Source organism: Ipomoea nil, unplaced genomic scaffold (genome assembly GCF_001879475.1).
Source record: "Ipomoea nil cultivar Tokyo-kokei standard unplaced genomic scaffold, Asagao_1.1 scaffold0465, whole genome shotgun sequence".
NCBI lineage: Eukaryota > Viridiplantae > Streptophyta > Magnoliopsida > Solanales > Convolvulaceae > Ipomoea > Ipomoea nil.
In genome coordinates, this window is record NW_017616893.1 from 868,907 (window position 1) to 884,295 (window position 15,389).

Consider the following 15,389-nt stretch of genomic DNA (forward strand, 5'->3'; position numbering starts at 1 on the left):
TGTGGCTGCCGGTCACTGGCCGACTCTGTCCTTGGCTGGCGGTCTCATACTTCCGTAGTTCCTTTGTATTTTATTTTTTAGTTTCACAACTTCAAGCACCAGATCTAATCAAGAAGCCCCTCACCATTGTCAACCCTTATTTTTCAACAAAAAGGAAAAAGAAGGCTTTGTGTCGTTGTTCTTTTCTTGAATCTAGGTAATGAAGGCTTTGAGTTCAGTTTTGTGCTTTGATCAAGGACAAGAAGGCGTTGTGTTTTCTTGACAGGAGAAGGCGTGGAGTTTTGTTTTTTTTTTTTTTTTTCTACATATCTGTGTTTTTCACTTTTTCCATAAGTTATTTTGATAAGTTATTTCATTTCGCTTCTTTGGCGAGTTATTCCCTCTCGTTTCTTTAGCGAGTTCTTTTTTTATTAAGGTGAAACGATTTAATTAATCATGGCGTATGTTTATCTTATCATGAGCAACGAAGAAGATCTGAACCATGATATGCAATTCAGATTAATGAAGATATTGTCTACGGACAGAAGAGCCGCAATAGTTACTCAGGTGGTATGCAAGACTTCTCAAACAGAGTCAGTCTTGGATAGCCAGATCATTACCAACATCAAAGAAGCTTCAGGTTCCTCCAATGAATTCAACTTCAATCTTGTAACACAGTTTGCAATTCAAATTTCTTTTAGCATTGCTAGGAAAATTGTTTCTATGTCTGATTGTAAAGAATGCTTTATCATTCTATTGATTTTTATTGTAACGGTTTTAACTTATGATTAATAAATTATCTATTTATTTATTTTTTTTAAAAAAAAATTGTAGGTATTGCAGCATTGGTTAGCAGTTTGGCCCTCAAACTTTGATTAATAATATATATTTTCCTTCCTCAAAAAAAATAATATATATTTTCCTATTTATTTATTGAATTGGGTTTTGAGCGCCCCATTGGGAGTTGCTCAGAGATGGCAACACAAAACGATACCTGGCTCCCCCAGTCCCCTCCCCTGTGGTTTTCTGGACCTAAACTGATCTCCAACTAATATATATGTATGCTAGATATACGAGTGTGTCAGTAAAGACCGTTGTTTTGGAGCTTATAGTGTACCCAAAACTCTCTTAGACCAATGGCGGCAGATCTGTGTGTGTGTAACCCCTTCTCCTCGACCTCCAGGCATGGTTTCCTTCATTTCCCCATTTGGGTTTCTTTGGTCTTTGCATTTTCTTCTCTTGATTTGCTGTTTCTTTTCCATTCATCAATTTTTTTTTTTTTTTTTTTTTTCAGATTAAAGAGTATGTGCCTAGTGAGAAAAAGATTTAATAGTTTCACTGTGAATCTTGATTTTTCTTTTTTTCTTTTTTTTGTGGTTAGCTGTTTGTTCACTTGTGATTAATGACATTTACCCTTCATCTCCCCAGTTGTTTCTTATTTATTTGCTTTGTATTTATGTTGCAATAAATTGGGAAACTAAATTAGCTTGGATAGCAATGGAAATATTGGATACTACACACAGCAAGACTCAGCTACCATTTAAAGATTTCCAAACTAAAAGCTGCTTGTAGTTAGCAGGGAGCCCTGTAGGATTAATGGATTCATCTGTAACCAGCTTGGTTGACGTGAATGGCCGTGCACTCCTCTCCCTTAAGAGAGGACGGGAGTTCGAACTCCCTCTCGTATGAAAAGACCAATCTGGCCAGTACTTTGCCCCTTAATTGGGCCTGCCCGGTGTGAACGGGGATTAGTCTGAGCATGATATATGCTTATAGGTGCTCTTACAGTTAGGGCCTGCTCAGGACATCTCGTGGTATGGATTCATATGTGCAGGAATGAAACTAGTTACTAGGAGGACTACTTGCTAGTATTTAATGAACTTATCTGTGGTTTGATGACTGATTGGCAGATAGTCTCTGTTAAATGTTCATCAGGTGATTGCAATAAGTTTGCTTCCTTAATCTTGGAACATGGATGATAGGAAGATGGGGTGTATGTCTGGATTTCTTCAGCTTTTTGAACGCCATCACATTTTAGCCAGCAAAAGGCTGTATACCACTAAGCGTCTTCCTCCTTTCACGGTTAGCATTTTGTTGCTTTACAGTGTGTTCAATATTTCTTGCTGTATATATCTGGAAACTATTGAATGTGTATATACTTGTTCCACTGTTTGAATCATTTCAGGAGGTTAATGACACGTTAGAGCCGAAAAACATAGCTGTGTCCCAGGAAATTGCAAAAGAACGGGTGAAAGGGCATCCAGCAAAAGTTGTGGCTGCACCTAGTCCAGAACGATTAAAAGAGTGTGCTTTTGTTCCAACCAAGACGCCACCAAAATCTCCACTTCCTCTTCCGATTTTTGAAGTGAAAGATGGGGGGGCAAGGTCTTCTTGGAAGATCCGGAAAGAAGCTCCAAGGCTCTCGCTTGACAGCCGAGCCACAGTTGATGCTAAGGGAAGCCTTCACCCGAAGGAGATCCAAATCAATGCTTCAAGTATATCGGCAAACCATTGTGAAAATGCCAAAGATGGAGTTCTAGCTGATAACGAGAAACAGCATCGATGTCCCAGTGTCATTGCAAAGCTGATGGGACTCGAGGCTTTGCCACAATCAAGTTCAGAGACTACACAGAAAGCTGAGCTGCGAAGGTCTGCATCCGAGTCGAGAGTTTCAAGAGACTTGTTTCACTCTCACTTCATCGAGGGCAATCGCTTCGAGTTCAATGAACCAAATTATTTGCATCCTAACATACCAAACTGTGGGATGGCAGAGAATGCAGAAATCGATTTTGAAAGGTCTATGTTGAATGCCAGGCACAGAGGTCAAGTGGGGTCTGGATTAGGAATCGAGAAATCCGAAAGGCCAAAGGGTTCGAGTAGAGGTTTGAGCTCAACATCATGGAAGCCACCACAACATCGTAAAAGCTTCTTTGATACAGCTGAAATTTTCCCAGAGCCTAAACAGACAGTCCCACTCCACGGAGAGATTGACAAGAGATTGAGGATCAGAGGACTCGATGAACCTTCTAAAGATCTGGAGACGTTGAAGCAAATTCTAGAGGCTTTGCAACTAAAAGGGCTCCTGCATACCAAGAGGCCTTCGGAGCAATTAAACCGCCTTAATGTCATATATGATCCAAGTTTCTCATTTGACGAGTCTCAGATAGTAGTGATGAAACCTTCCAGATCCACTTCACCAATCAATAGAAAATATAGGAATGAAAGCCAGATTGGTGTTAGCCAGAAGAGCAACCACTCTAATGAAAGCCTGCCATCGGTAAGCCCATATTGGGAGCGGTCTACTGATCGGAATGCTCACAGTCCTTTAAGAACTACAGGTTCCACATCGCCAAACCGAAGAGATGGCTGCGTGAGGCATTCAAATCCTGTGATGCAATCTAAGACACTAAATGTTGACCCCCAGAGAAGAGCAAGTGAGTCAATTGAGTGTCAAAAACCCTCTCCATTACAGTCACCTAAAGTTATCTCCAGAAGGAATAGTTCGGAGCAAAACTTCACAAAACGATCATGGAACAAAAAATCACAGGCACACGTTCATCAGAAGGAGAAAATCACAAACTTCGTTGCAGATGATGATCAATCATCATCTTCCATTTCTGAAAGCAGCCTTACTATGTCATTTCCGACCAAAGGAGAGGTAAAGCTTTGAAACTGCATTTTAAAAATATCATTTTTTTAATGATTTTTTTGTGTTAAACTTTCTTTTTTGGATGGCATGATAGGGATCAAACACAGAGGAGTACAATGAAGGAAGGAACCTTTTGGAGAGGTGTGACAAGTTGATTCATAGTATTGCAGAGATGACAGCCACAGATATGCAACCAAGCCCAGTATCAGTTCTGGACTCGTCTTTCTACAGGGAAGACTCGCCATCGCCTTCTCCTATAAGGAAGCGAAGCATTGAATTCTTAGGTATGCTAGCTTCTTTTGTATCTGTGTTGTTCACGTTTCATCTGATTTCACAAGCAAATGTAGCATATAATAGGCATAGTTTTTAAATAAAAAAAAAAATTTAAGAATATGATTGACTGCAACCACACTTAGTGATGGTTAGATATATCCCATCTTGTAAAAATCGGCCTAGGCGGCGCCTAGGCGCCCCTAGGCCGTTCTGCTTTCACTGTTAGGCGCCCAAAAATCGGCCGGCCGCCTAGGCGGCAAAATCGGCCAACTCGGCCTAGTCGATCGATTTTGTCCGATTTCGTCTAAGAAAATATTTATGAACAGATACAACATTGTCGTAGAGTCAATAGTATTCAAAAAAAAAAAAGTATTTGAGTATTTTTATTTTTTAATATTGTTATGATGTTATGACTTATGAATTATCATTATTTCATTTATTTGGATGTGTTATTTGATTGAATGTTGAAAATAGACTTATTAAAATTGTCAAACTGCAAGTCTGGCGCAATTTTTTCTTTTTTGGCGCCCGCCTAGATTCCGCCTAGGCGCTGCCAGGGCGCCCGACTAGCGCCTACTGTAGGGTACTGTTAATGCAAAATGTGAGTCATTAAATGAGAACTACCTCTGATAATGAGAAATTTAAATTTAGGAGTATTTGTGCAAGACTGAAGTTTTTACATCACCAAAATGTTTTTTTTTTTTTTTTTTTCCACTTGAATCACTGCCAATTTTACTTTATATTGTGCATGAATTAGGTGATTTTGACAATGAGATACCAAGGGCTGAAATTTCACCGGTCCAAGCAAAGTCCAAGGATACAACAGTAGACTGTGATATTAGTTATATCACAGACATTCTTAGGGCTTCTCATTACCTTCCCGAAGAATCTGACACTTTCCTACTGTTGGAGAAGCAACAATTTCTCAAAGGAAAAGACACGTCAGAAGATTCTAGACTGCAAAGGAAGCTGATCTTTGACACCATCACTGAAATTCTGGATAGGAACAGGCAACTGCCTCCATGGAAACGATATTCGTGCTTAAATTCTATTACTGCACAGTCATCGGTGCAAATAATCTTGTCAGAATTCCTAAGGATCCAAGAACGGGAAAATTCTGATGACTTGTTTGAGATCATTTGCAATGCTCTCAAAAAAGATCTGGCACACGATGACGTAAATGGTTGGGGAGATTGTCCAATAGAGATGTCGGAGACAGTGTTGGACATGGAAAGGCTTATATACAAGGACTTAATGGGAGAAACAATCCGTGAACTTGCATCATTTGTGCGTAGGAAGTTAGTGTTTTGAGAGCAAACTAAGCGTAGAAACTGATGCTTCTTCCATTTGTGCGTCTTTTCATTCTTTGCCACATTTGTTTTTAGCTTCTGTTGGCGAACTCTGAGTTGAAGCTAGCTGACACCGATTTATGAATGCTTTCTTTGGCTTTTGTTCCCTCCCACATTTGCTTTGCCAAGTTTGTTTTAGTTTTCTGTTTGTTTTTAACTGGCTAGAAAGTTCTAATAGCTGATAGTTTGCTTGCAAAGTTGTAAAATGGTGAAGACTTGTATTGAAGATGTTGATTTTATTAGGGCTTGCATTGTTTATAGTTTATTGAGGAAAACAAAATTTGCTTTGAGCATTTTGTGGAAGTAAAAGGAGGGTTGAACTGCAAACGTCTTTTGGATTTTCATACCTGTTTTATTCAAAAGAGGTAAAGTTATGTTTGAAATTATTGATCTTGTTTGGTAAATGACAGAACTGTCAATTTTTGATGAATTTGACCATTATTAGCATTTCATAATGTAAGATACAAAATACAAATACATGAACTAGGGTCCATAGTGCACTATGAACCCTGATCCATGGTATAAGTGTATAACGATTGAAGGATCAAACCCTTTGACATTTGATTAAGGTTGAATGAGCCCCTTCCACTCAACCACTCCTTATATTAGAATGTATTTTTTTTAGGGTACTATATCTAGGCCAATCATAATTATTGTCAATTTAAATGCAAATTATAGATAGTTATACATTGTCTTTTTAGGATTTCATTAAATTTTGAACATAGGACTTGGTAAAATGAGCCAAGCACCTTGTCCTCAGATGACACTTCTGTGGTTTCTTTTGGAGAAGGTCACAGAATCGAACTCCGGTGGTGGGGTATTGACTCATTGGGCTCTAGTAATTGGAGAAAATATAGAATAGATACTACCTTCACAAATTATGCTGTGGAACCATGTCCACCTTGCAAGGTGGACACGATTCCAAAATTGTTCAAAAATTATGAATATATAGTTCTATAATTATGAACATAAAGTTCAGTAATTATGAATATAGAGATTCAATAATTGTGAATATAAAGTTCAAAAATTATGAATATATAACTTTATAATTATGAACATATAGATCTGTAATTGCGAATATTGAATTCAATAATTATGAATATGAAGTTCAAAAATTATGAATATATAGTTTTATAATTATGAACATAGAACTGTGTCTACCTTGCAAGGTGGACATGATTTCACAGCATAACGATTATTGATGAGTTGTTATACCATGGATCAAGGACCATTCTGCAAGGTGGACTCTGATTCTAAAATATAAATTGTGTTTCCAAGTCAAAACACACAATAATTGTAAAAAGAAATTTGTGAATATAATATAGGGTTGATTGATGTATTCTTTGTTATTGTTTGAATTTTAGGTGTTGATTGATGTGTTCTCTGTGTTTACTTATTTGTATATTAAATTCAAACAATAATCAATATTCTTTGTTTTTCTATCTCAACTCTTTTGCAAATCTATTAACACCTAAAATCCATGGCATTATCTATGAAAATGATTCTTTGCACCAATTTGTGTGCATGTATTAGGGCAAATTATATTGTGCACCGCGGTGCATAATTGGTCATGCACCGCGCATCAAAACGACGTCGTTTTGTTTAATGAAAAGAAACGGCATTCGTTTCCTGTCGTTCCGCACCCTTCCGTAAAAAGTAACTCTGTTATTCAGTTTCATTTTGTATACACTGCAGTTTCAGTTCAACACAACTATAGTTTCATTTCGATATAACTAAAGTTTCATTTCGATATAACTAAGTTTCATTCGATATTTATAGACTCAAATATGTGAAAATGTTATTTAATTTTATTTTATATACACTATAGTTTTATTAAAACACAACTACATGATTATTTTGATATAATTACAGTTTCATTGTACAATATACACTCAAATATGTGAAATGTTATTCAGTTTCATTTTATATACACTGCAGTTTCATTTTACCACAACTATAGTATCATTTTGATATAATTGCAGTTTCATTTGATAATATAAAAATAATACGTGAGGCAGTGTCGGTTTAGATATACTGTAGTGTCAGTTGATAATTAACATACAAAAAAATGCGCGCTCCGTTAAAATTAACGGCGCGCCGTTTCTTTACTTAAAGAAACGATGTCGTTTTAACCCAATAGTTATGTTGTGCAACCGTGTGCACCATGCATGGTGCACACGGTTGCAAAACGATGTTGTTTTGACTAAAAATGCGCGTCCCATTTTTAAAAAAAAATCAATTTCGATTCCCCTCAACAGCATTATTGTGGATATGTAGTTATGAATTATTGTGGATATATAGTTATAAATTTGTGGATATATAGTTATGAATTTGTTGATATATAGTTATGAATTTATGGATATTTAGTTCATTCATTGTGGATATTTAGTTCATTCATTCTGGGTTTTGTGTTATTCATTCACTGTGGATATATAGTTATGAATTTGTGAATATATAGTTATGAATTTGTGGATATATAATTCAAATTATGCACAAAAAAAAATACTATTACCGGGAATCGAACCTGAATTTTTTTTAAAAAAGTGATACGCGCGTTTTTTGTCAAAACGACGCCGTTTTTGCAACCGTGTGCACCATGTATGATGCACACGGTTGCACAGCATGATTTGCGATTTTAACCGCGGTGCACGTGCACCACGGTCCACGATATAACGAACCATGCATTAGTATTCCTTTCTTTATGGACGTTGCAAGATAATTTAAAAATGGGAAAATGGCACTTTTTCCCCCTGTGTTATATACCTATAGCATTTTTTCCCCCTAAATTATTGAAGTGGCTATTTTTCCCCCTGAAATGTTAAATAGACATATTTACCCTTAAACTAAATATTTAATTTATTTTTTTCTCCAACAAATTATGACCATAATTTGGATCAAACCAAACAAACACTATAGCAACCAAACCGAAATATTCCAATTACAATTTAGAATCAAAATTCGATATTTAGAGTTTATTAAAATCGTGAACCGGAACGGACGGTTCATGTTCCGAACTGAAAAAATAAAATATATTTATTGTTGAATTTATACTATTTTAAAATAAAAAATTAAGATTTTAAAATAAAGACGGTTCAAAATCGCGAATCGAATCCGGAACCGCTGGTTCACGGTTCAAGATTCAATTTTTTTGATACATAATTTTAATAAATTGACATTTAAATATTGGGTTCTGGATTTGAATTATAACCGAAAACTATTAATTCGATTGCTTTAGTATCCAGTTCAATTCAAACCGATCCGTGGTCATCCCTACGTATACGCAATAATTTGTTGGAGTAGTAAAATAAATAAAATGTTTACTTTAAGGGTATAAATGTCAATTTAATATATCATGGGGAAAAAGCACCACTTTTAGAATAATTGAGGGGGCTAATGTGCTTACCTAAATAATTGAGGGGGAAAAAGTGCTATAAGTATATAACTCAGGGGCAAAAAGTGCCATTTTCCCTTTAAAAATAAATGAAGATATTATTGTGGGCCAAAAAAATGAATAAATGTGATTCACGTAATAATTAATAACTTGGTTCTTTTAAATAAAGTTTTAAATTTGAACATTGTAAATAAAACATATCGGTATTGAAAGAATTTTCATAAATAAGGTTAGATAATATCTTAGCATCACCTTAGTTAGTTCAAAAGACAAAAACAATATAATAATAATAATTATTATTTGGTGGTTTTATTTGAACCACCAAAATTTGGGACAAGTAGAAAGGGGAAGACCAGGGGAAAACTGGTCTTTTGGACTATTATTCAGATTGATCTCTTAGATCCTAGTCTATCTTCCTTCATCAGTATAAATGTCCAAAAAACAATTAAAATTAGGTAGATATCTAATGATTAAAAAATAAAAATAAAATAGTACTCCGTAGTATAGTTCTGAAGAGTAAACAAAAATGAAATTTGAGAAGTACATTTGAATAATGTGGGAGCAATCTCTCAAAGTGATGAATTCTTTGTGTGCAGTAAGCAAAGGTATAACATCTGTGTTCAGCTGAGTTATTATAATTTATATCTTCTCAGATACTCTACCGGATCGGGATCTTTTGAGAACAATGGGAAGGAATAATTAATTGAAAGATGCCTGCTGGCTGGCTCAAGGGTCCCCCATGATGCATCATCCTTGCTCGCTATCATCGGGAGAATTTGGGCTTTTCATGAAACGTCCCTGCACATTAATGTAGTTTTATGTGAATATTTCAAGGGTGAGTCTCCTCTGAGATCGTATTATAGATTATGATTTTATAAGACGAATTAGATTATGATGGCCGGAAATGCAATACTTATGTTGAAAAATGTAACAATTAATAATAATAAATTGTTTATTAATTACTTATAAGAAATATAAGTGTAATACTTTGAGAAAAAAATATAATATTTTAAAATCAAAATATAATATTTAGGGTTGAATAGTTATGAGGAAAAAAAATGTAATACTAATCATAAATACATTATTTACGTTACTTAAGAGAGAAAGTGTAATACTTCAAATCAAAATATAATATTAAGAGTTGAAGAATTACTTATGACGAAAATTGTAATACTTATCAAAAATTCAATCCGTCTCATGAATGAGGATCATTAAGTCGGTATCATAGGAGAATTTGCCATAATAAATATGAGATTTAGGAATTATAATCTCTATTATAGATAAGATGAGAACTATTTCATTTATGTTATTCATTGAATTATTTCATATAATTAAAATTCATACTAAAATAAAGGATAAATAAATATCTAGCTCCATATATACCTTTATTCTAGGACGTTGATCTGCATTGACTTTTCTGACTTGATATCTTATTTTCTTTGAGAAAAGACGTGTGCGCCGCTTTTCTTTGTAACGCAATACACTTGCTTCTCTAACCCCATTTTCTGAGAATAAGTCTATTTGTGCCAATTTAGCCTGCAACAAACCAAAAGATCCAATTATTTCATGAAAAATGCTACTCCGTACTTTATTTTTAGTGATATATATTATCATTATATTACTTGTATTGTATGGACAAAAGATAAAAGGAAAAAAAAAAAAAAAACTACGTATAAAATTAATTATCATTCTAACGCATTAAATATATTTTATAAATTTGTGTATTCGTAGACCCCAAAAAAAAAAATGAACGGTTAAAAGTAACATATAATTCGAAATGAATATAAATTACGTTAATAATGAAGTGAGTGTACGCGTGTGGTGTAAATGACTAAATGAGTCAAAGTACTTATGAGGTCCTTGTATTACAGTTTTTTTTTTTTTTAATAATTTGGTTCTTCTATTTTAATTTTGTTTATATTAGTCCCTACGCTTTAAAAATTAAAACAATTAAAAACAATAGCTGATGTGAGTAAATATTTATGTACTTATTTTAGACATATTAATGTAATATATTGGTGGTAAAAATAATTAATTTTAAATATTTTTAAAATAATATATGAGTTGGCGTGTAAGTATGATGACGTGGTAATGATAATGTCAGCGCCACATAAGCTATTGTCATTAATTATTTCATTTTTTAAAGTACAAAGACTAAATTGAACAAAATTAAGGTAGATGAACTAAGTTGAATAAAACACTATAGTACAGGGATCTCATAGATACGTAGAAGAGTGAGAGCAAAAGTTAGAAGTTGTAAGTGAGGTATGTAAAGTGTACCGGGAAAGGTGAAAATTGAAGATTAAAATTTCTGTTTGGCATCAAGACATCTAGTTGAAAATTAAAAAGTTAATTAGATAATTAATTGAAATTAAAATGTTAGTATATTAATATTGTAGCTGATAAGTGTTAAAAAAAAAACATAAAATGATAAACTAAGATATTAAGGGGTCGTTTGGTTCACGGAATGTCAGATTACCTTAGGAAATGTTAGATTACTGGGAATGTTAGATTCCTGTGTTTGGTTAAAATTGAGGTATGTAATATAATCATGTTTGGTTTACGGTATCATATATAATTACATGATTTTAAAATATTAACTAAAATATTGAACTTGAGAAACAAAATTATTTTATATGCTAACCTAACATAATAAAAATAAAAAATAATTATATATATATATATATATATATATATATATATATATGTGTGTGTGTGTGTGTGTGTGTGTGTGTGTGTGTGTGTGTGTGTGTGTGTGTGTGTGTGTGTGTGTGTGTGTGTGTGTGTGTGTGTGTGTGTAATAAACTAACATAATTAAGGTTATCTTACATAACCTTAGAAATTGAAGGGAATCACATTCCCTTCAAAATCCTATATGGAAAGAATGTGACATTCCTGGGGAATGTTAGATTCCCTTAGATAATGTAAACCAAACATAGGAATGTGAGCTTTGGAATGTCACATTCCTTTGGTTATGTTATATAACCTGAACCAAACGCCCCCTAAGATTTTAATTGATGAAGGGTAGTTGGTGCCATTTTTATAAATTAATAAAGATAAAAATAGAAAAAAATAATTAAAAAATCCAAACTTATTTTGAAACACTAGATAACGTTTCAAAATAAATTATTGCTCCCAATTTTAAATTCCCCCAGAGAGACTTAAGCTGAGAATTAAAAAAAAAAAAAAAAAATGATGGCGGGAAGAGAGTAGAGAGAGAGAGAGAGAGTGAGTGAAACGTACTTGGACATCATTTCCGGTAGCTTCGGAGAACGGAGGTTCATCGGAGAAGGGCGATGGCCGGTCCATCCAGTCCGTCAAAACGCTGTGGTAGTTCAATTTTAGGAGCAAAGTGGATTTGGGTTCATCCTCTTTGGATAATGCTGCACGTTGAGCTGAAGAAGACGACGACTTCTCTTCTTTCTGAGTAACCCGAAATTCACCCGCCGGCTTTTCCACTTTCTTTTTCTTCTTCTTCTTCTTCATCATCTTCTCCGGCGCCGGCGCAGATTTCTCTGGTTTTGGGGTGATGTCCACGACGTTAACCCTCGGAAATCTCCACCAATAATCTCCACTACCACCATCACCGCCGCCAACATTCTTTAAGGCCGCCTTAAATCCCATCCCAATCGGAAACCCGTAAGAAGTAGCCCTAGCGCCCATCCATTCACCCTCCCGTGCGGAATCGTCGCCGCCGAGCTTCCCCATAATGCTATCAATACCAATACCACCCTCCTCAATCTCCCCATCCAAAATCGAACCCGCGTCAAACCCGTCTTGAAAATAATCCTGGCAATAATCAAATCTGATGGGCGGCGAATTTGAGCGGATTTCCCAGCCGCCGGCGAGCAGTTTGCAAGGGAGAGCAGCAGGGATTCTTTCATCATATTGTAGAAGAAAGGTATCATCATCATCGCCGGAGAAGGCGGGTGGGGCGAATTTGGAAGGCGGCGGGTTTGTGAATATAGCCGGATAGGCGGTGGATAGGAGCGCGGCGGCTTCATTGTATGTTTGGTTGGGGCGTTTCCGAGGCGTCCGAGGCTTTCTGGTGGAGAGCGCAACCGGAGAAGAAGAATTACTGGATTCTGAGAGAGTAGGGGAAGAAGAAGAAGATAAGCGGGATGCCCAACAAGTAGATGATGATGATAATGGCGACGAAGACTTCATTATCTCAACCTCCAATTTATATGCTCTCCCACCTCCACTCAGACAACAAGGCGCCATTATTATACCTTGCCCAGTCCAGAATCCAACTCCTATTTTTGGCTGGCTAATACCCAATTCCCATTCCTATATTGGGTGCGAATTTAAGGAGAAGTTGAAGAACCCTAAACCCTGAAAACTCAAGTACTATAAGAACCCTAAACCCTGAGAACTCACAAAAGCCAAAAACTTTTTTTTTTTAAAGATAAAAGTGCTATATATAGAGAAGATAGCAGAGCCTTATAATAAAATAATGAAGGCTAAGGCTTTAAATGGAAATCCCCAAAAATCTACCTCAAACTCGTCGAAACAAGAAAGAGATTTATTAATGTTAGAGAAACGAACATATATATGTGCGAGATAGCAAGTAAATGGGAGGTGGAAGTTACTCTGGGAGAATTAGCTAAGAGTGAAAGGACGTGATGAAGAGATGAAAATGCAGAGAGAGAAGCCAGAAAGCCCGCAGGACAAAATATCTAAGGACGAAGGAAAAGCGTAGTTTAAATTTGTGTTTTTAAAAGGGAGATAGAAGGGTGTGTTTGGTTCGCATATGCTAATCGGAATGAGAATTAAATACTTGGTAATAGTAATAAATTTTGCCAAAAGCATTTTGAGTGCTTGATAGTATAGTAGAATTGTAATAATTACTAATATTGATGTTTGGTTATGTATAACTTTATAATGAGAATAAAAATTTTAAAAATATAAAAACAAAAAAAATAAGGTAATTGATTCTAATATAATGATATTTGCACCAATATGAAAAAAAAATGAAAACAAAAATCTAAAAACATTAATTCAAACTTAAAAATCATATGATACTCATTTTTAAGTAGAGAATGAAGTATTTTAAAAAATTGTCAAACTAAACACTAACTATGATTTTGATTCTTATTACCTGCATGGGCAGCTCAACGGGTTATAGAGGTGAAACTTTGAAAGAATGACCAGTGATCGAGTCCTCTCAAAGTGAGGAGGTTCCTTTTGCGCAGTGAGCAAAGGTCTAGCCTCTGTGATTCAATTGAGTTACCATGATTTACATCATCCCAAAGTTGGTTGGAGTTCAACCTTTTTAAAGAATGATTTTGATTCCTATTCCTAATTTCTAATATGTAAATCCATGAACCAAACTCATCCGAAATGTTTAAAAAAAGAAAAAGAAAAAGAAAGATGAAATTGAGAGAAGGGACAGAAGGTGCAGAGAGTCACGGGGATAAAGGGCTAAGATCCGCTGACTGGATAACATAACAGCATCCACTCTGTGTGTGTGTGTATTGAGGGTGAGGATTAGTGATAGAGATGATAACATAGAACGGGACAAGAACTGCATCTAGGACCACCACACCCAATCCTATCAACCCATAGGGTTGGAGCCTCACCACAGTCTGTAACGGAAAGTAAATCTTAAATGAGATATTTATCATCCACTAAACTAATGTTCAGATATTTAATCAATTTTATTTTGTACTTTTGATCAAAAGTAATTCAGAATATTCTTACTTGAAAAACCACAAAGTTCGATTGAATATCTAAAAAGTGATGACATATTAAGTATTTTATAATAAAGTTTGTCAATTCGAAAAATTTAGAAATTAAAATCTTACAAACGTCAATATATATTATACAAAATATTTTACAATATCGTGTATTAAGATAACAAAAGTGGTAAATAACATTAAATACATGAATTATCTATGACTAATTGCAAATTGAATTAAAAGTGAAAAGTAAAATAAATAGAGATTTTTTATTATTTTCAATAAGATTTTATTCAATTATTTTTTAAAAGAAAAAATTAAATCCATTCATTAAATGGGGTATATATTAAATTTGTAATTTTTTTTTTGTTAAAAATTAAACTTTTAATTGATGCGATAAAATTTTGAACGAAATAGAAATAGAAATAGAAATAGTTATGTTACCTCTTAAAAGCATTTGTAATAGTTATATTTTTTGATCAGTTTTTACGACTAGAAAAGAGAAAATAAGAGGGAAATAAAAAAGGGAAAAAAATCAAAAGCAAAATCTAAAAAAAATAACCAAAAACAAAATTTAAAAAAAAAAAGTGAAGATTTATGTGTCGACTGGGCGCAAGATTTGCGCCTCACGCGAGGCCGCATGACATTTTTTCTTTCTTAATAAGGTTCATAAATTTGACAAAAATCAAGCTCTTCAAATCAGATTAAATTCACCATCTCTCCTCCACATAAGCTTGATCTCTTTAAAAATCTCCCCAAAAACTATTATTGTGGATGCCCTAACATGTTGTTTCATTTTCCAGCATGGGATAATTTTGTAATTGTAGAATGAACGTAATCCTTAATTATGGGCACCCTGGGATTTCCTTTTGAAGAAAAGTACATACTCACCCATACGGGTGCATTGATGGAAAAAAACTAAAAAGCGCCTCTTATCTAGTGACGTGGGGAGTGCTGATTGGAAGATCCAGATATTTTGGGCGACGTGGCAGCACTTTATGGGTTGGTAGATTTTCACGTGTATCTGCGGTATATTTTTGGATCTGAGGAGAGGAAAAGGGGCAATC

The 15,389-nt window shown here is 34.7% G+C and overlaps 2 protein-coding genes across 5 annotated transcripts; one reads left to right on the forward strand and one right to left on the reverse strand.

The window, feature by feature from the left end:
- The first annotated feature begins 916 nt into the window (after positions 1-916).
- Positions 917-5,506, forward strand: LOC109173223 (protein LONGIFOLIA 1-like). 2 transcript variants are annotated; one of them, XM_019322523.1, is made up of 5 exons: positions 917-1,162; positions 1,890-2,061; positions 2,165-3,637; positions 3,723-3,912; positions 4,659-5,506. In XM_019322523.1, exons 2-5 carry the CDS (start codon positions 1,951-1,953, stop codon positions 5,210-5,212), a joined length of 2,328 nt encoding a protein of 775 aa, XP_019178068.1. In that variant the 5' UTR covers positions 917-1,162; positions 1,890-1,950; the 3' UTR covers positions 5,213-5,506. The 2 variants fall into 2 exon arrangements, with proteins under 2 accessions (XP_019178068.1, XP_019178069.1); XM_019322524.1 differs by having other exon boundaries at positions 1,915-2,061.
- Positions 5,507-8,920: 3,414 nt separating this feature from the next.
- LOC109173031 (protein CHLOROPLAST IMPORT APPARATUS 2-like) lies at positions 8,921-13,313 on the reverse strand. Of its 3 annotated transcripts, none has more exons than XM_019322288.1 (4): positions 12,949-13,310; positions 11,885-12,916; positions 10,025-10,177; positions 8,921-9,439 (listed from the first exon to the last, which is right to left on the reverse strand). In XM_019322288.1, exons 2-4 carry the CDS (start codon positions 12,863-12,865, stop codon positions 9,389-9,391), a joined length of 1,185 nt encoding a protein of 394 aa, XP_019177833.1. In that variant the 5' UTR covers positions 12,866-12,916; positions 12,949-13,310; the 3' UTR covers positions 8,921-9,388. The 3 variants fall into 3 exon arrangements, with proteins under 3 accessions (XP_019177833.1, XP_019177834.1, XP_019177836.1); XM_019322289.1 differs by having other exon boundaries at positions 11,885-12,879; positions 12,946-13,310; XM_019322291.1 differs by lacking the exon at positions 10,025-10,177 and having other exon boundaries at positions 12,949-13,313.
- Positions 13,314-15,389: the final 2,076 nt, after the last annotated feature.

Coding starts and splice junctions, on each gene's coding strand:
- LOC109173031 (XM_019322288.1), bottom strand. CDS start 12,865: ATGGCGCCTTGTTGTCTGAGTGGAGGTGGGAGAGCATATAAATTGGAG. Junction 10,178..11,884: donor CTACCGGAAATGATGTCCAA/GTACGTTTCACT, acceptor GGTTTGTTGCAG/GCTAAATTGGCACAAATAGA. Junction 9,440..10,024: donor ATCAACGTCCTAGAATAAAG/GTATATATGGAG, acceptor ATTAATGTGCAG/GGACGTTTCATGAAAAGCCC.
- LOC109173223 (XM_019322523.1), top strand. CDS start 1,951: ATGGATGATAGGAAGATGGGGTGTATGTCTGGATTTCTTCAGCTTTTT. Junction 2,062..2,164: donor AGCGTCTTCCTCCTTTCACG/GTTAGCATTTTG, acceptor GAATCATTTCAG/GAGGTTAATGACACGTTAGA. Junction 3,638..3,722: donor CATTTCCGACCAAAGGAGAG/GTAAAGCTTTGA, acceptor ATGGCATGATAG/GGATCAAACACAGAGGAGTA.